The sequence below is a fragment of the Acanthaster planci genome, linkage group LG09 (assembly GCF_054643075.1).
Source record: "Acanthaster planci isolate LZ-2023a linkage group LG09, COTS_SCS, whole genome shotgun sequence".
In the NCBI taxonomy this organism is placed as follows: domain Eukaryota; kingdom Metazoa; phylum Echinodermata; class Asteroidea; order Valvatida; family Acanthasteridae; genus Acanthaster; species Acanthaster planci.
Window position 1 is genome coordinate 20,649,663 of NC_141785.1, and position 23,845 is coordinate 20,673,507.

General features: G+C 43.9%; 2 protein-coding genes across 2 annotated transcripts; both read left to right on the forward strand.

Annotated features, from left to right (window-relative positions):
- The first annotated feature begins 1,756 nt into the window (after window positions 1-1,756).
- On the forward strand, window positions 1,757-8,441 carry LOC147798262 (neurotrypsin-like). The gene is made up of 5 exons (XM_087141231.1): window positions 1,757-2,174; window positions 2,375-2,695; window positions 6,982-7,016; window positions 7,535-7,670; window positions 8,110-8,441. Exons 1-5 carry the CDS (start codon window positions 1,757-1,759, stop codon window positions 8,439-8,441), a joined length of 1,242 nt encoding a protein of 413 aa, XP_086997357.1.
- Window positions 6,006-22,562, forward strand: LOC110985413 (uncharacterized). The gene is made up of 17 exons (XM_087141433.1): window positions 6,006-6,530; window positions 11,200-11,532; window positions 12,669-13,001; window positions 14,102-14,422; window positions 15,311-15,652; window positions 16,323-16,406; window positions 16,734-16,856; window positions 17,092-17,222; window positions 17,325-17,471; window positions 18,515-18,887; window positions 19,419-19,606; window positions 19,834-19,998; window positions 20,342-20,454; window positions 21,468-21,567; window positions 21,683-21,817; window positions 21,987-22,053; window positions 22,472-22,562. The coding sequence occupies exons 2-16, from the start codon at window positions 11,403-11,405 to the stop codon at window positions 22,002-22,004; spliced, it is 2,703 nt and encodes a 900-aa protein (XP_086997559.1). The 5' UTR covers window positions 6,006-6,530; window positions 11,200-11,402; the 3' UTR covers window positions 22,005-22,053; window positions 22,472-22,562.
- Window positions 22,563-23,845: the final 1,283 nt, after the last annotated feature.

The following is a 23,845-nucleotide window of genomic DNA, read 5'->3' on the forward strand; positions in this document are numbered from 1 at the left end:
GTGTAAAACTAAGTTTGTGTTGTTGATACACAGTCTTAATGCCAGTTGGTGTTGAGCAAAGATCTCGTCAACTTCTGGTAAGCCAAACATTCTTACTCTTAAACTTGATAAGAATATTTTCAGATTTCGCCTGAAACCTGTTGCTTCTTTCACTCTTACATGTCAGTAAAACCAGCTGACTGTCATGGAAGTTTCTAAGGTTGATGATCTTAATCTCAGTTGGTGGTGAGAAAATATCTTGCCAAGTTCTGACAGCGAAATATTTCCATTGATTTCCAGATTTCGCTTGAAACTTAATTGCTCCTTAAATTTAATCTTGCATGTTGTTAAAACCAGTTGACAGTCATAGAAGTTTATAATATTGATAAATGGTAGATTTCACTGCTTAGTTGAATAAGTCTCGTCTTTCTAAACATGGCCCGTGCGCCTTGTGTATTATCTTTGTTACCATCACAGCAAAGTTGACATATTGTGTCGTTTTGTGTAAATACTTCTGTTTCAGCCAAGAGATGTTTCAGACGTCGGTAAAGGTTCGTAAGCGCCAAGGGCACCGTCGTTGCCTGCAGTTCCTTCTGATAACTGGCGCCGTTTTCTCATTTCAATGGGCCTTTCACACTGTCAATGCAGGTATTTTGAGGATGATTTTGATTAAAAATGATACCTTTTGGACGAAAGCAGCGGATTCCAAACTACCAATAAGAAAAATATCTAAAATTTACACTGTATATCACGAAATTAGTTTATGGGAAGTAACCGCTATAGGGAAACTGTTTTAAAAGGGCTAAAAAGATCCGCAAGATCATGGCAGAAAACCTGCTTATCCCGTTCATTGTAAGAGTGCCGACGAAGAAGAAGACTCACGACTAGAGTACACTAGGCGCAATTGAAAACCTGTTCTTCAGAGGGGCTGGGTCGTACAAGAACGGACTCCTATCTCCACCCCATGAATGTCTCCACCTGTAAATAAGGAGCTCTGTTTTTATATTCTACGTTGGATAAAATAACAGGCTCCTTGTGGAGTTGCAAGAGTTCATTTTGCGTCTCTAAGAAACCTAAAATGCCCGACTTATTATTCTTGAATCTTTCTGTTTGTTTCTCAGCTCCGCTTTCATGAATGGACCGATCCATTAGGGCGTCGATAGCTAAATTTATCGGTTCTAATTTCTAGCCGACCCTTACTTTTGGCTCCGACAAATGAAGAAAAATTTTTTCAATATCGGCTACCTGTCTGGAATTTCCTACCAAGAGAAACACAGAGATAACGACAACCTTAAGTGTAAAAGGGAAAACAAGTAATTGGTTTAACCCCTTTCCCTCCCTCAGGACTCTCCCTTTAAGTAAAAAAAAAAAAGAAAACAAGAATTAACTGAGGCGCCCTTCTAACTTTGCTATATCGTGATCACTCACAAGCTACCCAACTTTTTTGTACAAAGCGGGCAGTGAGCAAAGCTTGAATCTGTAACCGATAGTCCAACACCGGTCGATTTTGCCTGGTGCGCTGGATATGTTTTGCCCTGGCTACCAGACAAAATTGACTCTAGGCTGACAACCTATAGTGGCATAATGCTCGTCGCCCAGCGCCCAAACAGAGAGCTGAGAAGGACTGGTGGCTTTGCACTGTGATTGGCTACGTTAAACACGACCTGTGCTAGCGGGCTATAGCAGTCAAATTTGAACCCCCGACACTTACAATCTGATCATGAATCGCAAACCTGTAACCACTGGTCCACACTCCACCGCAGTTTGGCACGGTTATATGATTTCAAACAGTGGGCCTGGCTTGGTAGACCGGTCAATTTCTAACGTTTTTCCAACCGCTTTCTCAACATCCTTCTGTATACCAACGACATCTTCAGGCGATGACTACCCAGTTCGATTGGTTGGTGGTAACACCGAGACAGAGGGTCGTGTTGAAATCTTCTTCTACGGCCAGTGGGGAACCATCTGTAGTTCCGAATGGGATCCGCGTGATGCCAGCGTGGTGTGTCGTCAACTTGGCCTCTACGGTCCGAACACGTCCGTTACAGACGCATACTTTGGCGAAGGAAGCGGTCACGTGTTGATGAAGAATGTTCAGTGCATAGGCAACGAAACACATTTGTCTGATTGTGCTTTCCAAGGCTGGGGAAATGACTGCTTCCACAACTTAGATGCCAGCGTGTTGTGCCAGATTGGTAAGGATGTAATGATAGGCATTAAATGTAAATGTAATGATAGGCATTAAAAGAAAAGAAACCTAGAAGACCATACGCATCAACACTTCTTTTGTGTGTGGGCGAATGCTGGACATTTGTAGGCCCTAAAACTTTTTGCATTTCCTCCAATTTTTGTTATCACAGGCTTCCAGTTAATTATTCACTTATTTTGTTTCAAGGTGAAGACTTCCCTGTGCGACTCGTTGGAAGAGAGGACACGAATGGGCGAGAAGGATTACTGCAGGTAGCCTTCAGGGGTGAATGGGGAGCAGTTTGCGGTAGCGGCCTGCAGGCGTTGAGTTCCATCGTCATCTGCAGGCTACTTGGCTACAACGGAACCAGCATGTCATACCCGGTAGCGGTGCGCTCGCTCCCGGCGGTAAATCTTGGAACCTTGAATTGCAGCGGAGATGAGAGGACATTGACTGATTGTGCTGAAAACGGCTGGGGAAAGCACGGATGTTTTACTTTTACTCTTGTCGTCATTCTTTGTCAAATAGGTACAGAATTACCGAACATAATTTTAATAATACATGTCTACTTCATTAAAACTGATGCACAGAAGTGCTTTGTCGCAAAATATAGTGGACCGATAAGAACATTAACTTCAAAAGAAACTTTACACATTATGTGAGAGAAAGCATAAGCTTTCTAATTATCATCATGCTTTGTGTCTCATCAATTAATTTAGGCTTCCTTTCGTAAACGAACGCTGAGTTTTCACGCTTTTTTATGAACGCTTATTTTTCTTAAAGATGATGAAGCACATCTGTCTGTTCGACTTCGTGGTGGATGGTCAAACAAACAAGGACGATTAGAGGTTTATTTCGATGGTCAGTGGGGGATTGTTGATATAAAAAACTGGAATGATGCAGCAACCAGCGTTGTTTGCAGACAGCTGGGTATTCTTGGGCACAACATATCCACGGGATATCACACCAGAGGGCAGGAAAACGAGTTTCTCTATCAGGTAAAATGCCAGGGTAGTGAGGCGAAACTTGCTGACTGTCAGATGGCGAACGCGCCCGTCAGATCAACAATCCTCAATCCAGTCGGAATAGTGTGCCAGGCAGGTGAGAGTCTTAAGTTGTTTTAAACTTTCAGTTAGTTTATAATGATCACCAAGAATCCTTTAAATCAATTTTGAAAGGTGATGTTAGTGTCACACTTAATAAAATCATCTACCTACACAATTTTCTAACATGCGTACGATTCCAAGTATGGTATACAATTTATACATTTGTTTTTAGTGTGATGAACAGAATCGGACATTTCAAACACAGCATTTAAACTATTTTGTTTTGTTTGTTTGTTTTTCATTTCTTTGAGACGATGACCATCGAGTACGACTTCTTGGGGGCCAGTCAAATAATTCTGGACTGGTGCAGGTGTTCTTCAACGGCCATTGGAAATCCGTGTGCCGCGAGCAGATCTGGAGCAAGTCATTTCCCAGTGTAGTGTGTTCTCAACTCGGTTATCGGGGTCGTGGACTGCTAACGACTGAAAGCGTTTTTGCTATAGGGAATGGACCGGATGTTGATGGTAGTATGATGGGTATTCTTTGCAACGGGACTGAAAGACGGCTGACGGACTGTGCCTTTCGAGGTTGGACAAACCGGAGATGCTACGGGAGGTCTGTCGGCGTCATCTGTCAGCCAGGTATTTACATTTTAAATGAAGAAGAATCTAAAGGGTGTTCCATAGCACGATCTATTAAGCCCCATCCCAGTGTTTTCTGACCAAACACAACTGTGATTTATGTCTGACGTGAGTGCACGCGCGTATAATGCGCGTGCCTGTGTGGCATTGGAGAATTAGCTTAATATATGTGCGCAGTGGGCGGCGCTTACTGGATCAGTGTAAAGCCATGTCTTTTTTTCGGACCTTGAGTGGGTTGGATCCCACCTCCACTCCACATCCGATCTTGTTGAAGCATGGCTCACCTAAGGCACTCCATAAATGGGCATCTGTGAAATTACAACTGATTTATGCTTTCTACGGTTGTTTGAAGTTTATTGGCATCGAGTATGCAAGTGGAAAGATACACATTTTTGGATGACGTTTCGAAGGAAAAAACCGGGTTTTCTCACGAACTGTTGGTGCGATTTTTAACAGAAGTGGGCCAAAATGACAAAAAAGGAAAAACTCTCGGAGTGGGAATATGCATTGCGACGATATTGGAGAAATTGTCGGGGAGGGAAAGGCAAATTCTGTCCCGGCTTCTAGAGTTTAAGAGCTCAAACAGCCAATTAAACGGTGCATATAAACATTTCAATAATACCATTTTTTCCAATATTAGAAATTAGGCGTCGCATAGTACCTATGTCTTTAAAAGGCAATGCACTCAACATATCAGAACAGTTTGATAGAGGATTTTCAAGATGAAAACATTTTTTAAGCCCCAGTTTATACAGTTAACCAGAAGATCCATATAGATGGTCTACAATACAGTGCGACATCATGACGTCAAATAGGCATATATTTATATGACATAATCCAGCCGGGAACTTCTAGTCCGAACATATATTCCGCTTTCATGAATATTGATAGAATGTGTATTAAAAATGAAATGACTTAATGACAACTTACAACGTTATTTAAAATGCCTTTTTGCACAATTCTCCATTTAAACCTACACAATTTTGCATATTGTTTGGAAAGTTTTTATATTATTGTGATGACGCCAAGAACAAGATCACGGTAATACAAGCTTTAGAGTGATATAGTAAAAAATAAAACGACAAATGCTAAAGAGTGCTAAAGAATGCTTAAGTGCAAAAAGTATGACGTTAGCAAGGAACTTATCAATTTTTGATAGTTAATTGTTTTTTTTACTCCAGTTCTCTGGAACTACTCCACCTCGCATAAAAACGTGTCTACGCGGATAAAGATGGATTTGAAATGATGTCATGTTGACATATCACTATAACATGCAACAATCAATCGATGACTAACGTATTTTTTCCCTGTGTTTTATTGGATGGTACAATGGAACAGGAACAATGGGGAAAGAGGAAAGAGTTACAAATGAGAAATTGTTATACAGTAATTCAGTTTAGAACAACACCAAAGACTGGACTACGCCTATAGGAAAAAATAGACACATATAGGAACACGCAGGGGGTCATTGAACTGAATTTCGACTTCATCTGGCTGGTGATTACTGTGTTATTGTTGTCCTAGATTTTGAGATCCGTCTCGTTGATGACGGATCGAATACAACAGCAGGCCTTGTAGAAGTCCTCATCAACGGCGAATGGGGAGCTGCGTGTGGAAATGGATGGAGCACCAACGAAGCTAACGTTGTGTGTCGTCAGCTAGGTTACCAAGGGACCTCTCTTCCCTTGAACTTACCCAAGAAAAGTGATACCAAGGATTTCTTACAAAACGTGGATTGCAGGGGTGACGAGGAAAGCTTGTTGGACTGTACTATCCCAGTACTTGGTCTTTACTGTCGACACCATGCAGGGGTTATTTGTCAGGCAGGTAATGTGAGCTAGTCCGGTATTCCAATCCGCTCCGAGCGTGAACAAAAGAGGGCGTACGGACGTTAAATTAAAATTGACAGACCTTTGGTACCCAACCTCGACTCCATGGGCTGCGTGCGGGTTCCTTCACTAGATGTCGCAAGGCATGGTGCGAACCAACATGGCGCGGCAAGATTGTACCCATGGGAACGAGATTGTTGGGTACCAACTCACCGCATAGGCGCGTACGTTTATGCGCGTTTGACGCGGGGCACGCTGCGTGCACGCCAAATGCATGCAAGAACCCAGTTGGAAAACTTCGTACTTTCTGTCTTTCTGTCGCTGGGGAGGGTTCACTTCAACTCAGCGAGGATAGGCACAGACCACGACAAACATATAAACGCATAGACCGCCAGTCTTGCACGTATAACCGTGATTTGGAAAAGTATGGGCAAACATGATGGGCGAAGAATAGATGGCAGCGCGTTCAGCACGCATTACGCGCAATGCACTGCATCGCCTGCATTTGTTTACATGTGCTTCAATATACGTTCACCTTTTTTGCTTTTCGATACTGCGATATCTTCTTTTCAAATGCTACAATCGCATTGTTTTGAATCTCTATGGGACAGATTAAGTAAACAGAGGACTTTTTTACAATTTAAAACTAGCTTCATAGAATTTTAGGGCTGAAATTCTTCGACTGTGCGTAATTTCCCTGTACCGAGGGGTGAATCTGACCATAGTTTTTAGTCGGGCGCCGCGCAGATCACGAAAAACCCCTGTAGCTCTGAATAGGACCTGACGGTCTATGCGTTTAGATGTCTCTGCAGACCACAGACGTATAACCACAAAGACCACCAGTCATGTGCGTATACCCGTGATTTTAAAACGCGTAAGCAAGCAGTGGGCGAAACGATGAATGGCAGCGTGTTCAGGGCGAATTGCACGTGACGCACTTAGATTCCATGTATTTGTCTCCTGCGTTCACGTACCCCTGTCCAGCGTACATATGCATACTTCCCATGTGCCTATTATAATTCGCTGAAAATACTTGATTACGCATGCTGCCCTTTGACCCTCCACAATGCTCTGCAGTCTCACCGCCATGTTCGTTTTTCTTCTCTCAGCGCCTATCGTTTACGGACGTGTTTCTATGAGTTTCGAGTTCCGTACCTTTCGCGTTTGTGAATTGACTTGATTCCTGTTACGAAATAAAGAGTGATTTCTTATCTCTTAGTAAGATATTTTTGTTTTTGCATGCTGTGTTTTTCTTTGTGGTTCTTTTCTGACCCTCTTTTTCTGTGCATCGTATACAGGTTTGGGTGTGACCTACTGTGATACGTTGTGTTGGGTATGGCCGTTGAACAGGGCTGGGAAGCCCTTTGTTCTCTATGCGGTGCGCGCGTTCGAATAATAACGGCCCAACGCTATACGGGTCTGGCCGCGGAGCAGGTCTTGGTGGGCTGCCCGCTCCTTTGTGGTGCGGTTTTGCGTTATCTAATTAGCGGCCTTGACGAGGAGAGACCCAGTAAAAATGAATAGGCCGGGGGTGAGCGTGCTCTGCCGCAACAGACCCCGGACCTTTATCTTCCTATCAGGCTGACCGTGAGGTACCACAAAATGCCCAGATCGCTGACCACTACCAGGATTGATCGGGCTGAGAGAGCGGTGTCATAACAATGCCCTTGATCACTGATGACTACCCCACCCACCTACCCACCGGACTTGCGTGCTGAATTCATACTCTACCTGTGGTCATCAGCGCCCACCTTACGCCAACAGATCGGGTTGAGCAAGCTATGCTGCAACAATGCCCTTGATCATGATTGTTTGGGAGTATTGAACCGCTCCTATTTCTTTGTGCTGCAGGTCCCGGGCATCGCCACCAACCGCATCCCGGACGACTCTACTGACCGATGGATCAGCAGGGCCCGCGGGGCGACGGTCCGCCGTCTGCCCCGGGCCCCTCACCGGCTCCCATTCGCCGAGCAGCACCAGCTCAGAGGTAGGGCCAGTCAACTCCCTCTAAGCGGGCAACGGGTTCTACATCGGGTTCGACGCGCTCAACTGCCTTTGCCACGGGTGAGTCAGCTAGCCAGCATGCTGCCCAGCCTCCCGTTGCCTTGGATTACGGCGCCCTCCCTGACTGCTTCGCCGTTGGGGCTTCCGTCCGCCACACCTCATCCGCAGCTCTAGCAGGCCGATGGGTTCTGGTCATGAGGCCGTCGATCCTGACTTGGGGCGCTCCTCCCAGGAGATGACCGACCACTCGGGGGATCCCCGCCCGGTCTTTCCTCCAACTGTTCCGGCCTCCAGTTCCCCCCGCACCGGCAAAAACTAAGATGCGCAAGGCTAAGTCATCTTCTTCGGCCTCTTCTTCATCCATGGCGAAGAAGAGACGCCACTCTGATTCGGATCCTCCCCCATGGATGGCGACCCTTCAGATCTCACAGAGGCTGTCACCTCTCTCGCCCGCCAGATTGACTCTAAACCTCAGCCAGCTGCGACGACACAAGACCTGGAGTCCCTTCCGGCCGTCCGTTCTCCCTCACATGGGGCCCTCTCGGAGACCGAGGCGACTTCTATTCTTCAACCAGAACCATCCCCTCAATCAGTCGCGGCGTCGGGACCACCTCCGCCTCATGGTGACTCGTTCCGCTCGGAACACGGGTCGGCTCCTCCTCCCGCCAGTCTTCAGCCTGTCTCCTCCGAAGATGATGACATCGACTTGGTGGCTGGTCTGACCCAGCCGGAAGGTCACCTGCGCCTTCTATAGCGCGACATGATCCACGTCCTTGGATTCCCGTCGCCAGAACCTACGCCGTCTGAGCAGGGACACTCTTCGTTCAAATGCCACCCTTCATGCCTTGAATCGCTTAACCCGTCTTCCCGGAGATTCCTTTAGACGGTTCCAGCGTGGAGATGGTGAACGCCCTCGCAAAGGTTAGACGCTTGCGCACAGCTCCTCCCGGGGCCCCGTCCAACTACATTTTTCTTCAAGAGGATGTCTCTCGCTTCTTGTCATTCTTCTTGTCATTCCCAGATAACCCTGACGCTGCCAGAGACAAGATCTTGTCCGATTCCTGGAAGTGACAGCCCCCCACCGCCACCGAGACGACGGCTGGATCCCCTCCCGTCTACAGGCCGTTCTTTTAATCCTCCGCTCCGTGCAGCTACTCGGCCGTCGGGCCCCGGTTATCCCCGCCCACAACCGCCTCCAGAAGACCCCTGCCACGCCTCGCCAGCCGTGGATTCTCGCGCCGTGCCCCCAGTCCCTCCGGGGGACGGCGCCGGTGACTACTTCCATTCATCTACGGCGGCCGCCGATCCCGAACCCGTCGGCGGCCGCCCAGGCAACTTCATCGGGTTCTGGCGGGAAATCACCTCGGACAGCTGGGTCCTCTCCACCGTTGCCTACGAAAATTCCCTCGAGTTCACGAGTCCCCCGTCGTCAGGGATGGTCTTCCGTTCCACTCCTCCCCCATACGACAAATCCAAGCGCCTAGCTCTGGAGGAGGAGATCTCAACACTATTACCCAAACGAGCCATAACACCGGTATATCCAAACCAATTATCCACCGGTTTCCATTCGTCCTTTTTCCTGACACGCAAGAAAGAACCGGGAAAATGGCGACCGATAATCAATCTTAAACCGCTCAACAAGTTCATGAAGCCAAGGCAATTTCGAATGGAAACACTGAGCGTGGTTCTGCGCTCCCTACCAGTCCCGTGCTGGGCCAACTCCATAGATCTGAGGGACGCGTATCTCTAAATCCCAATACACGCACAGTTTCGCAAGTTCCTACGCTTCGAGAGCTGCAGCCAAACCTACCAGTTTCGGGCCCTTCCCTTCGGCCTCTCAACCTTACCCACGGTCTTTACCAGGATCGCAAAGACTGTTGCCCCCTACTTACGACGGCACGACGTCCTCATTTTTCAATACCTGGACAACTTGCTGATCGTCGGTCACTCCCCCGACGAGGCCAGAGCCTGCACCTCTCTCACCCTCGATGTCACAACTCGCCGGGGGTTCCTCGTCAACCACGACAAGTCGGCCCTCGACCCAGCACAGCGGCTGACCTACCTTGGGGCGATCCTTGACCTTCACAGAGGCATCGCGGGCCGGACACCGGAGCGCATCCTCAACCTACAACAATGTGTCATTCAGTTTTTGCGATCCGAGGCACCTCCGGCGCTAGCCTGGCTCCGTCTTCCCGGACCAATGGCCAGTATGGTCGACCTCGTCCCACGGTGTCGACTGCAGATGCGGCCACTTCAACTACATCACCTGTCTCGGTACCGCCCCAAGAGCGACCTGATTTCTACCTCGGTCCCTCTCCCTGACAAAGAACCAGACACCTACTTTCCGGCCTCCAGACATATTTATCCCCCTTATAACCTCTCTTTCGGGAGATGACTCTGACAAGAAATGTTGTCCAGTTCGTACTCTTAAGTGGTACCTCGCCAGGACGAAGCATCGTCGTGAACCTGGCTCCAGACTTTTCATCACTACCACAACGCCCTTTCATCCAGCAGTGAAAGACACTATTGCTCGGTGGACAACCTCGACCATTATCTTCGCGAACCAAGACTGGCCGACTCTGCATGACGAGAAGACTCGTCCTCTTATCAGAGCCCATGACGTTCGTGCCGCCTCCGCATCCTGGTCGTATTTCAGAGGCGTTTCCTTGGCGGATATGTGCCAGGCGGCTTGCTGGAAATCCCCTTCCACCTTCAACAAGTGCTAACTGAAGGATGTTCTGCGGAGCGAGACTGCTCACGGCGCAGCAACGTTTCGCTCGATCATTGGGACAGCATCAAGCGCACCGAACAATGAACTCTTCATTGTAGATACCCTTTTCTCTGGTGAGTGTTCGCTTGGGCGACGCCCACCTATGTTCTTTAGTAACTACTGTCCCGTCGCCGACCCTCCTCCAGGATACGGTGCCACTCTGCATATGTAGGCTGGACAGGGGTATGTGAACGCAGGAGACTCCTCCCCCACATTAGTGTGATGTCGAGTCTCCTAGTGATACTTACCCCTGTCCAGCCGCTTCGGCCTGTCCTTTCCCACTATGGCTCCGGGAATTTCTTCACTTCGAAAAGAAGGACAAACATGGCGGCGAGACCGCAGTGCATTGTGGAGGGTCAAGGGGCAGCATGCATAATCAAGTCTTTTCAGCGAATTATAATAGGTACATGGGAAATTTGCATATGTAGTCTGGACAGGGGTAAGTATCACTAGGTGACCCGACCCACGGTAATGCGGGAGAGGAATTTACAATTTCGGGTAACTTGGGTGATCTGGTACAATTTAGCCCTTCAAAAGATATACGGCCTAATTTCTCAATCGCACGAGACTGAACCGTCAGTTATTGATTGCTTGGATTATCTGGCAGCGAGCATGCGCAGCTACGTGGCTATACTTGTAACATTTGAAAAAACAATGGCGTTGTATTTTTTGCTCTGATATTCAAAACGTTTTCCATTCATCATTGTGTTATACTCCTTTATGTTTTGATTACCTTAACCAGATGACGAGTTTCCAATTCGACTGGTTGGAGGTCTGACAAATACAGAGGGGCGTGTCGAGATTTTATTCAGGGGGCGATGGGCGAGTGTGGAGGACGATGGTTGGGATCGGACGGATTCAGGTGTCGTGTGCAGACAACTTGGATTTGGCGGACCCAGTTTAGCTGTGCTGAACATTTTTGGTGAAGGACGCGGCCCTACACGTATGAACAGAGTCAACTGCCAAGGCAATGAGGACAGGTTGATCGACTGTCCTTTCTCGACTAGTAACCGTGATTTTATCAGGAATGATTTCAACCCAAAACAAAGCCATCTTGGAGTGACATGCCAAACAGGTAATCTGCTCACTGCATGCTCAATGCTGGATGCTTGTCTGTTGTTTCTGGTGAGCTTAGCAAAGTTGGAAGATTTCATATGTCGAATGGTCAAGCGTGTCTTGAGTTACTGAAATAATTTTATAGAAAGCTACTGTTGAATCAAAATTACATTATGAATGAAATTCCATGAAAACAGAATGCTGTATTGTGCCCCTAAAATGAGCGCTTCGTGTACATGTGTGAGGATTACTCAAGAGTTTGATTAGCTATCACAATACTTTTGTCTTTTGAGGTGTTAATATACCGCATGCGCCCAAAGTCACGTGACCTATAGTGGGTATCAAACATCGACAAACACGGATGTCCTCCATAGGCCATAGCAAAGTGTGTCATATGTGTCATTTACAAAAAAAAGTCGGTAAGGTACTTGAAACTCAGACTACTGACACGCTGTACGGGGAATCGGCTTTCTTTTTTGTGAACAACACTTAAAACACACATTACTATGGGAAGAAGTCATGTTTGTTGACACCATACCCACTATACGTCAAGTGAGTTAGTAGGCGCAATTAGCCAACCGCAAGCGTGTCTCTGCATGGTGGCTGCTCTGTAGAAATGAGGGGACGGCTAAGGCATGAATAACCTGAATACACTGCTGTTTACCGTTTGTACCAACAATTCTATTACACGGCCACTTTGTGCAACTGCGAGTTAAGTTTGCTATCTCTTTACTATGACTCTCTCATTGCGTGTAGCCTATTGCCCCGGCCATTATGGCTTATTAACCCACATTACAGCGACTAGTAAAGCTGCGAAGCCGCGAAGCGGAGACAATACAAGAGGAGACGGAGACAAGACCTTTTCCAACTTATGAAATTTCTTATGTTTGTTTTAGCCGTATCAGTTTTTTCACACCTTATGGAAAATTCAAGTCATATACAGTATAGCATTTTCATATCTGACCGGATTCGATATTTTGAAAACAAATAGTTACACAAAATTTATTTAAGGCGCTGACATAATCCATATTTACACGTGTCTAATAATCTTTAATCTAAAAATATCACATACCCTGTAACGTTTTTTATATTACCGCACTCAAGCTAATGAGTAATCAGTCAGATATGTTTGTTTGTTTGTTTAAATTGTCTTAGAGGAGGCGTTCCAAGTTCGCTTGGTGGGCGGGCCTAATGCGAGATCAGGGCGCGTAGAACTACAGTTCCGAGGTCAATGGGGTGCAGTTTGTGGTGCCGTTTGGGCGACAGCTGATGCTAGCGTCGTGTGCAGGCAACTTGGATTTGACGGAGCCAGTATTGCCACTGCTGGCATTGTGTCGCATGACACTTTCCAGGGCTCTGTGTATATAGATGTTGCCTCTTGCCATGGCAATGAAAGTAGGCTTATTGATTGTGAGATGAAAAAAGGACATCGTTTGGGTGACTATCATTGTGCCGGCAGTATATATGCGGAGGCCATATGCCAAGCAGGTAAGACTCTCAAAAACACCTGAGCCTGAATACTTTTATACAACGCCTGAATAAATCCCTGTTATATGATTGATGGGTCGCCGATCACGTGCTATGAATTATTCGGTATAGGCCTAATGATAGACCGTAGGATCGTTGGTTATCCCATTAATCATACCAGTGTACAGCAAGGTGCGCATGCTGGTCCCTTCACACTTAAGCTGTTTTCCGGTACTCATCTTCGACTCCGTCTCAGGCTTCGCCCACGAAACCAATCTCCGATTGTGGGCCTGAAGCGTTTAAATTAAACTGAAGTATTGTAAAGTCTGGTTCTTTGCATCTAACTTGATTAAGATTGACTCAACATTTATTTCCGTTTTGCAATGTATACATCAAGTTATATTCAAGGTCAATAAATGGAAGATTTATGACTTCCAGAGTGAAAGTTAATAAGACCATAAGACATTGAAATAAAAGGGGGGAAATATATTCATATGAGGTATATGCATATACAGAATGCCTTATTAACAAAATGAACCAGACAAAGAAGACTGACAACAAATCATTTATAAAAAGACATTTGCAGTACAATACGGTCAAAACAAAACAAGGACAAAAATACATGTCCATACTAATGCTAAAAGCACTTTGTATGGTACTTTCACACGTTACAGTTCTTGCGCGTCGCATTTAGAGTAGATTCTATTCATGCAACGGAAAGAATACATTTAGTGACAGGATGAGTGTTCTATTCCACTCGACGTCCCCTTCCCCGTGGAACAGAACACCCAGTCTGTAAATTCATGAAATTGTTCTTAATACCATTGCACTCATAAACATGAACTATTTGTTTAGTACAATACAATACGGGCTATCCACAATAGTGCGCTTCCAAGAATTTGCAACGTAGGCCAAAATGCGTAATGCGCGTATATAATATGTCGACCCTTTCCAAACGCGCATTGGGTCGACAGATTTCGCGCATTATGATTGGCCTACGTTGCAAACTCTTGGAGGTGCACTATTACAAAACGCCGGTATTGCTATTTCTTATAAAGGTGTTGCATGACAATCTTTGAGATGATGGTGATCAATTTTTCGAAGTCTTTTTTCACATGCAGATGAAGATTTCCCGGTTCGGCTGATGGATGGTGCTTCGGATGAAATTGGACGTGTGGAAGTGTACGTAAGCGGACAGTGGGGATCTGTATGCTCTAGTAATTGGAACATAGAGGATGCACGTGTTGTATGCAATCAGCTGGGCTTTGATGGAGCTGAGGCATCTGTTTACCGGCCCTTACTTCCGCCCGGAACAGGGCCGGTCTTCATGAACAGCGTTCGGTGCGTTGGTAATGAGTCGAAGCTCGCTCATTGCCAATTTCATGGCTGGAAAACCTACGCACAATTTTGTGGATCAAAAAGAGTTGGCGTTGTCTGCAAAGGTAATTTCTTCCCGGCGCTCACACAACTAAAAACATTAGTTTGCATGGTGTCAACTGAAAACTACAGGATACAAAACAGATACATTAAAAAAACTCCTTACATAATCTTTCGCATGGATTTTGTCAGTATTTGGGTAAGATTCTTCAAGCATGGATATGTCAAGTCCTCTAACTTTTTTCAAATTGTGTATTTATGTCACTGTAGCCAGCTAGCAATGTACAACATTTTTTTGTATTTTACCTAAGGATACATTGTTAATGTCGTTGTCATAAGTATCACGGACTCCCAAATTTAATTTCAAAAGCATTTCTGTCGCATTAAATAATAATACAGGCCAGCCTGTGATTCACAGGATGTTTATTGACTTGTATTTTCACCGTAATCTTATAGTGTTGCTCCCCTCCCCCTAAAAACCCCGTGCGAGCAGCGAAAAACATCGAGAGGGATGGCAAATTGTGGTCTATTTCCTTTTTCTTTGTTTCTAAAGCCCGTGAAATGTTAGCTCATCACAAAGATGAGGGTATAAATGGAAAAACAAATAGCTGTGGTATGTGTATCTTCTTTCACTTTCAAATTTACATCGTATAATTTTCTTACGTGACCTCCTATCAGATTTCATGCCTAATTTCTGGACATCACCTTCCTGAATTTCGGACTGAATTTTAAGACTCGCCATACTGCCGTAGGCTTCTTTTACATGGAAGCTTTGTAAAGTCCCACAGTCTGCCAAATTTATGAGATTTTGTGAGAGCAAAAGCCAACTTCCTGCATCTTCAACTTGGGAGAATTTTGTTTTAGCACTACAGTATCCTACACCTCTGAAAGAATTGAAGGCACAATGATCAACTTGGTGTTTCCTCTGTCTGTCTGTCTCTCTTTTTCTACAGATGTGTTCAGACGTACATGCCCACCGCCAGAAGCCAGACTGGACTATAGCGGACTTTATGTAATATCAGTCCTCGTTCCCAGGGGTGATTCATCAGCAAACGTTTCTTGGAGCAAGCCAGTTGTTAAAAACCAACCGGAGAAGTCTGTGGAATACACCACATGCCAGCAGGTGGGGGGAAACGCCACTCCATGGCCCTGTCAGAGCGGGGATCAATTTAATGTGACTTACAACTGGCGAGTCCAAAAAGTCGGTTGGGACACGTTAGTGGAGTATGTGGTCTTGGATCGAAGCGGAAGTAAAAACATCAGTCACACCTGCTCATTCTACGTGTCTGTACGAGGTACGAGGTTGTAACGTGGGAGAAGTTTTTGGCTGAAATTCAGGGATTGGATTGCTAATTTTTAGGGGTAATGCACAGACACGTAAAGACCAAGATATCGGAAGCAGTAGCGACTTAAGATTAATGCTGAGGTGCACTTGTTTCATTTCAAAATGAAATAAACCACAAAGTAAATCACTGTAAGTTTCAGTACTTATTTTTTTCTTCATCTGTACATGCTCAAAGCTTCCACCCGCCCAAATGTGTGACATTAAAGGGTAGTTGTAACGAATATTTTTAGACACAATTATTCTGCAACTTTTTACTCTTCATCAATGTGTGAAAACTATTTTACATCCCTAAATACATTCGAAAGGGCACTTTTGTAACATTTGAATAAAACTTGCTTTGCATGACAATTATTGAAGGCGCTGTCGCTGTGATATCATCCAGGAAGACATAGTCTGATCGATAGATTTTCTGTTAAAATTGTGAACCCAGAACTGAATTTCTGAAAACATTTCTGATAAAGAATTGCTTGCTTATTTCTTGTAAGCAATGAATCGACAAAGAAAATAAAAAGGTCATATGGGAAATCCACTCATAGACCTCCGTGCTTAATAACAGACATTTATTACTGTTTGAGTGGTCGTTACGTCTTTATATTGTATTATTTTTTGGAAACTTTCAGAGAAGGCGTTTGATAACGCATTGGCGCCCGTGCGTCCCCCACTTGACAGAGAAGTCATCAGCACCCTCCAACCTGTCGTATCAGGTACTATAAACAGCTCAAATTTTAACTGGAATTATGTTGTGCCTGCATCAGAGTGAGAGCATCAGCTTTCTGTATGTTTATGAATTCAGCTGATAAATGTCTTGTTGCAGGTTGGTGTTAACGTGACACATCCCTGACCTAAAAAGAGGAAAGAGTTCTAATGTATTAACCGTCTCAAATGATTCTCCATTACTTTATCATTTCAAAGAAACGACTCTTTACATGCCTTTTAATACCTATCCACCCAAACAATTACCGGTAAAGTATACCTCCAATTTTTTTGGCTCATAATAAAGTCCCTTTCTTTTCCACGTGTTTGCATTAAAGTATTAGTTAACTGCACACATAATGTCACCTTTGACCCAATACTGGGACCTCTGACCTGGCTGGAAACTATGCCGGGAACACAGGCGGAATGTGTAGAGAGATGCCCTCCCGTGAGCCAGAAATGTAAGTTTATTGAAAAAGGAGCCATGGATCTGGAGATCTTCAAAATTTTGAGTTATTTCTGCCTTTTTTTTCAAAATCAAGTAAGGCTTTTCTGGTTTTTCAGAACCAATTTCTGCATTTCTGCACCGTATTGTGTACATGCGGATATGATAAGGTAGAGTTGTTTAGTTCTCGAGCGAGATGGAATTCCCTTGTCCCGACATCTGCTTTTATTTCGCTTCTCCTCTCCATGTAGATGGTATGCCATTAGCAGTCAGGAACTGTTCTACGAGCGGTATCGAGGGCAGAATTTCAAGATGGCAAAATCCAGAGATACGAAACTGTGGTCCAATCCGAATTACAACTGACCTCAAACAGGTTTCTCAGGTTAGTTTAGAACCAAGAAATATTGTTTAGATTTCAAATCCCGACGAGACTGAAAAATACGGCCACTCTTGAAGATTAATGTTTGCTCTTTTTCTTGAGCAGCTTCCAGTTGTGAGAGCTAATGTTACAACAGTTGCTGAATATCTTGCTTCGAAGACATCCAAGACATCAAAATTCGACGATGTGACTCTGGAACACGCTTCAGATATCTTGCATGTCTTGGCCTGTATGGGTGTTGGTGAACCGAAGGTATATACAATGTATATCCACTGTCCTTAATCATTGCTGACCTTTGATTGCGTGTACATCGGTATATTTAAATACATTAAATATCAAACAAAAGGCCAGAAAGCCACGAAGGAGTTACACTGATATCACATTGGGTCGAGTAACCGAGTCGCTTTATCGAAGTCCAAGAAGCCGAGTCCAAGCTGAATCGAGTCTGCCCACCAGACGTGGACTTCTGGTTGAGTTTGGACTCGTGGTGTAATGGGGTGTAATTGCGAGTCCTCTTGCACTTCGAAAAACATAGTCATTCCTGTCTTGTTGAACAACATATCTCAACAAACGAGTTCTGTGCATTTTACCTCATGACTCTAAAGCCTCCAAAAATTATTTACGTGCTACTTTGGGTGATTATCGAAGTTAATTAAAACCCAAAAGTGCTGATCGTTACAATTCAGTTTATTGTGCCATCTAGTCAGGAAAGATAAGCTTCGCCATTTTCATTTTCATTGGGTAAAAAAATATCGATGTCGGGTTTTCGTGGTCTGCCTCTTGATTTCCAAAAAGTGACTTAGATCGCCCCTGCCTGAAAGAAAATGAGAGAAAGAGTGAGAGTTTAAGAAACGAAAACAGGATGTACGGGAACGAAAATCTCTAATTATCACTAATCTGATGAAGTTATTTCAAAGATAGATTTGCGCCGGGGAGACGGAACTAATTTTGGAATTTTCCCCTGTCCGACATGTATATTTTTAACACTGCATACTTGGCTTGCAAAAAAAGGCCACAAGCGTACTCCGGTGAGATTCGAACCCACGACCTCCTGCATAAAGACGTCTTACCCACTTGACCTCCGAGCTTGCTGGTGTTGGCTGGCTGGTTCGAATCAGATGTAGCAGCAGATACCGCGAACAACTGATGAAGTTGCTGCTAATGAATACTTTACTCAATTCCTAAAAAAAATTGCTACCCAGAAAAAGATTCTGGCCACACCCCTGTAAAATTCTTTTTCTGAGGATTTATTTGAGGTTTGAGGGACAAATACTTGATTATTTTACAAATTGCAGATTACTGATTATCTTCACGAGGCTGTCAGTAACATCATGAAGTCCTTACACGCTAACAGGGGGAGCGATTGTCGACGCAGCCGCAGTCTTGTCTCCATTCGAGATTCCATTCAGACGCAGATCTCGTCATCGCTTCGTCAGGAGGGCGCTGTTAGAATCCACAAGGAATTCATTCAGGCTAAGGCGGTTGGTCTCAATTTGTCCCATGTCGGCAGTGACCTGAGCTTCGCCTGGTTCAAAAGTAAACTAGGAGCTGATACACTTGTAGGGTCAGACATCAGGATGTACGATAGTATCAGTGAGATACCAGGTGATGCGTCCACTACGATCAGTTTATCGGGAAGAGTCCTACAGTTGGCACAGGCGAAGTTAGGTATAGTAACGATAAGGGCATTGGCAGCCTTAAAATTCCAATCTACTTCAATAATCCAAGAGAGTGAAGCATTCACAATGCAGATAGAACTTCTGGATAACATGTAAACGCATGGGCGGATCCAAGTGCCGGGGGTGGGTGGGAAAGATCAGTTCGTAGGGGGTGGGTTATTACATGAAGTTGTCGCTGTTGGTGAATTCATAGTTCACGCAAACTAAGACCACCAAACGGTTGATACCTTTCAGATGGTATTCCAACCTTTAGAAACAAGTTACGCAACTCCCGTAGCGCCCTCCAATAAAACAATGACAGTAAGCGGGGATGACCCCCCCACCGTACCTCATCCACTGAATCCGTAGCTGGAAAACACAATTAGCATATCAAACGGTAGCTAAAACTGCGCTGTAACTTGAATTGACTAGCCCGTAGTGTTGTTTTAAATGATAATGTTATGGATAGGAACACGTTTTTTAGTAGGAATCTTGTACATTTTATGATCGAGAATTTGTAGAGTTAATCCTTCTTTTTCAGGCAACAACACATTTGAGCAGATTCATGCGACTTTTGTCATCTATGGGGATGACACTCTCTTCCCTTCTTACCGCATGACGAAGTCTGAAGGGGGGAATCATTTCACTTTTCCTGGGGGCGTGGTCTCAATCAGTGTTGATGACGTGCAACTGACCAATCACTCGGTACCAGTCGTCGTTGAATTTCAGGTTGGTTGTCACAGTCGCTAGCTGTGCTTTTTTGTCAACGTCTGCGGATTATATGGTATAGTTTTCAGTATTTTTCAGTATTAATCGGAGTTTGAGATGCTTGAATCAAGAGTTCTGATGTGTGTTGTGACCCCAAGCAAGGCACATGACTTCAACTTGCCTCACCTCTCAGGACTCCATCTCTTTTAGTACTTTGATATTATTGCATTTAACTCTTTCTTTCCAAGGTTCCAGTGATAGATGACACTCAGTTTGCCGTGTGCGTATTCTGGGACTTCACTCTGGAGAACGGAGCCGGTGATTGGTCAAATGTTGGATGTGAGATTAACCTACTGACCAATGGGAGATACAGATGCCTGTGTAACCAAGCAACACACTTTGCCATATACTTAGTAAACAGCCATTCGTATTTTAAACTATATTTTCTTCAGAATGAAAAGTTCACACTTTTATCAAGATGAACTTATTCTCTCTGCAAACATTTGATGTATGGTCAAAACAAACCACGATTTCTTTTATTGATGTTGCTTATAAATTTTATCAATAATTACAATATCTTGCTATAAAACGCCTTTTTAGATTTCAGGTCTATTATCAATTGAATTAAACAAGTCTTTTTTTTTACACTCTGGAAATGGTCTATCATACAACTTGCGAGGTCATACCAAAAGGTCTACTTGACACATTGTTGACAGGATTTCTCATCTCCCAAACCCGAACATCTTTTCTCTGCAGGAGATGGCACGAGAGTTGAGAGTACATCAGCGTAAGCTGGATCCTATCGTGCGAATAAGTTGCATCATTTCAGCAAGTTTTTACTTGTTACTTCTTGCATTTCTCACCTTGCGGTAAGAATCCTTATCAAAATGATGCAGGTGTTGCTTTGCCTTTATTTCGGGCGATTAAATCCACCGTACTGCCATAATTTTAATGCCAATCAAAAATTTCTGATGTTTTTGAAAATTTTGTTAAGAATAATCCTTCCACTCAGCAGTGACAAATTCACACCGGTTAACCTGTTCCTAATTTGTTTTAGAAATTGAAAGCACCGAACCTATGAAACAGGTGATACAAAGTCAGGATCTGTTTGGTCTTCGAATCAGACAGCGTTAAAGACGTAGGTCCCCAGAACCTGACGTTGTTTAAGAACGTTCGACAAACGCGAACCAAAATACGTGCAATGCTTGAAATCGAGTGTGACTGTGTGTCTCACCCGTCCAACGATAAAGCATTAATCGCCGTAGTGAACAAATGTCCGTGTTGAGATGTCCAAAATAGAAACCAAAAATTCACGGACCGAAACAAACTAAAAATAGCCCGTACTGATAGATCAATGACCAGATGTGTGCGTGAGCCAGATAAGAAAATTGAGCCTCATAGGAAGCGTTTTTAGCGAATATTCCACTTTTTGGGTGGGCCGTCGTGGGGTCAAGGATACGGAGGTGATCTAGTAGACTGGTCCCAGTCTGGGGCTAGAAAAAAATATCGTGAAAAAAAAACTTTGAAAAAATGTATCCCATAAAAACAATTTTTGAAAATAAATCTCGTAAAAACAAATGTTTCCAAAAACAGAAAAAGTATTACTAAAACAGAGAACGATCTCAAAAATATAACTTGTTCAAACAAACCTTTCTTTCTCCTGTACGATGGACAATAGTCGGAGGAGTCGGTGAAACGACCCAAAAGGTGGAGATTCTTTGATTCGAATGTGCTCCTTTTCAATTACAAGAACCTCCATTTCTTCATCTTTTCTCCTTAATTTAACGAAGATTAAACAAAAAGTCATTCTACTTTGTATAATTGTTTTCTGTGACAATAAATAAACACTCCACAGTTGCTCGACTTACCTTTTATCCTTCAGGAGGCTTCGAGGCAGCACATTCAGCCCAAGCTTTGCTCAGTTCATCCTCTCCTTGTTGATGCTTTACTTGGTGTTCACCGCAGGAGTCGACACTGCAAAGGTAAAACTCTTGAAGTGTCGACAAAATTTCAAAGTATTCAAGCGTTGTTGCACTGTAAGAAATAACCTCCACCGTCTTTTGTCGATGTTTTGGACGTCCTAATTTGATTGAACAGGGTTCTGCATTCTGGTGCGTGGTGGTGTCTGCTCTACTGCAATATTTACCACTAACAACCTTGGTGTGGACAGCCATCGAGGCGAGAAGCGTCTACGTCAGTGCAAGACCGACAGACCAGGCAATAAAAAGTCCTGTACGTGTAACGATAGCTAGCCTTTTGGCATGGGGTATGTAGTCTTATTTCAAGCAAATTTTAGCTTTGATCAATAAAACGTCTTCTCCATGCTTGAAGGTTGCCTTTGCTGAAACTTCACTTTTCTTTATCATAAATTTGGTGTTTCGTTTTCCTTGTCTGGAACAAGGCCTCCCGATGCTGGTGACAGGTGGATCGTTGTTTCTTACATTCGACCTTCATGGCAGGGGAGATTTGTGAGTACATTGTTGCTTGAAGAAGTGGTTCAACATCTAATTTGCCTAATGCAAATCTAAAATAAAAGATTATCGAAACGAAGAAAGGTGAATTTAGCCGCATTCAGACTGTCAACCTCCAAAATAACCACTTGTATATTAAAATCATGTCTCATGACACAAAGTCTACCAACTTGTAAAATTTCCTTCCTGGTTAAACATTATCCTTGTTTTTCATTCTGTGGAAACTTTTTTCGACACAATTAAAATGTGTCTAAAAGGAAAACGAGTGAATGTACCGACGGGGTTTGTACTCCATGACTTAGCATTGTTTTGTCTAGAGTGAAGGAAACAAGACATGAATAAAATGTAACAGGATGAGGTAACACTTGATATCGTGATAGCATTTTCAAAGCCATTATTTCTTTTCTTTCCTCAGCTGTCTTCTTGGTGATGAACTACCACTGTACTTCGGCATTGGTTTACCATTTTGGTTAATTTTGATTCACAACCTTGTCCACTCGGGCCTGGTGTTGGCCATTATCTGCAAGACTTGGAATCAACCTTCATCCAGGTGGATTATTGGGCAGTTGGGGGCCTTCATTGGCACATACACCTTGATAACTGCAACTTGTTACTTTGGGTTCCAAACAGCACGTTATCCGTCGGGGAGTTATACTTACATCTTCTGCGCAGCAATCTTCATACAGGTATAGGAGCTGGAAACATAGTTTTCCTTCTAAAATATATATCTTATAACCTTTGACACGACTAGTCTTGACTTTTTTCTGGGAAAATATCTACATTTCAGTCATGAATGTTGAGGACGGTTAATCGTATTTTTTCTTATACTTTTCTTTTCTTTTTTTTTTTTAAAGCAAACTGGGGTTATGACACCGGTGTTTTGGAAAAACCTTCACCAGTAAATATCACCCTAGTGCAGATTTTCCCATGCTGAGAGATCTTACCGCAAAATTAATGTTAATTATTGCATTGGGAAATTTACTTTGTCCCCTTCGACGATAATGTTTGACTCAAGAAATTTTGAAGATGTACTTCTTAAATTCACAGGAAACAGTTAAGTTATAGTTGCATGTCACTGAGTCCCATGGGGACAGAATCTTTCTAAAGTTAGTAAGAAGGTAAAAAGATGGCTTTTAATGTTACTTTACACTGTATCATTTTTATGGCATATGTTTGTACAGATGATCGTCACATGCTGTGCACTGTTGGTGAAACTGAGAGAGACTTTTGATGCTGGTAGATCGAAAGCTGCAGACGACAAAAGTGAAGCAGAGAGAGAATCACCTCTTCAAGATTCATCTGAAGTCACCATCTCTCCGCCTGTCTCGTGTGGTAGTAAGGGCCTTGAGTTGAACATCATGGAATCAGGCATATTTGACTAGATAGAACGAGATAGGGTCAGGGTGGTGCTTTTTACATCACATGATTCTCAAAGGTGTAAAAAAATTAATGATTTTGCGAAAAGTGTTCTCGTCATGTCTTGTTCGGGAAAGGCTTTGTGGCTCTCTTTTTGTTCTCAGCATTAAATTCTAAGAAGCGTGTTGTCTGTTTGGAAATTGGGTGAAACACTTGTACATACTTTGAATGAAGGGAAGTGAAATACACCATAAAATTTACCTTTTGTTATTTTCCAGAAATATAATTTTCCTCTTTTTTCTCCTCTTTTTTTTTGGGGGGGGGGTAATTGTACCCATCGGTCCCCTCGGATCCCCCGGCTTTCACCTGTTGTACCAGTTATCTTGCTAAGTATAAGTATGTGTCAGAAGTAAGTTTGCTCTTTGTTATAACA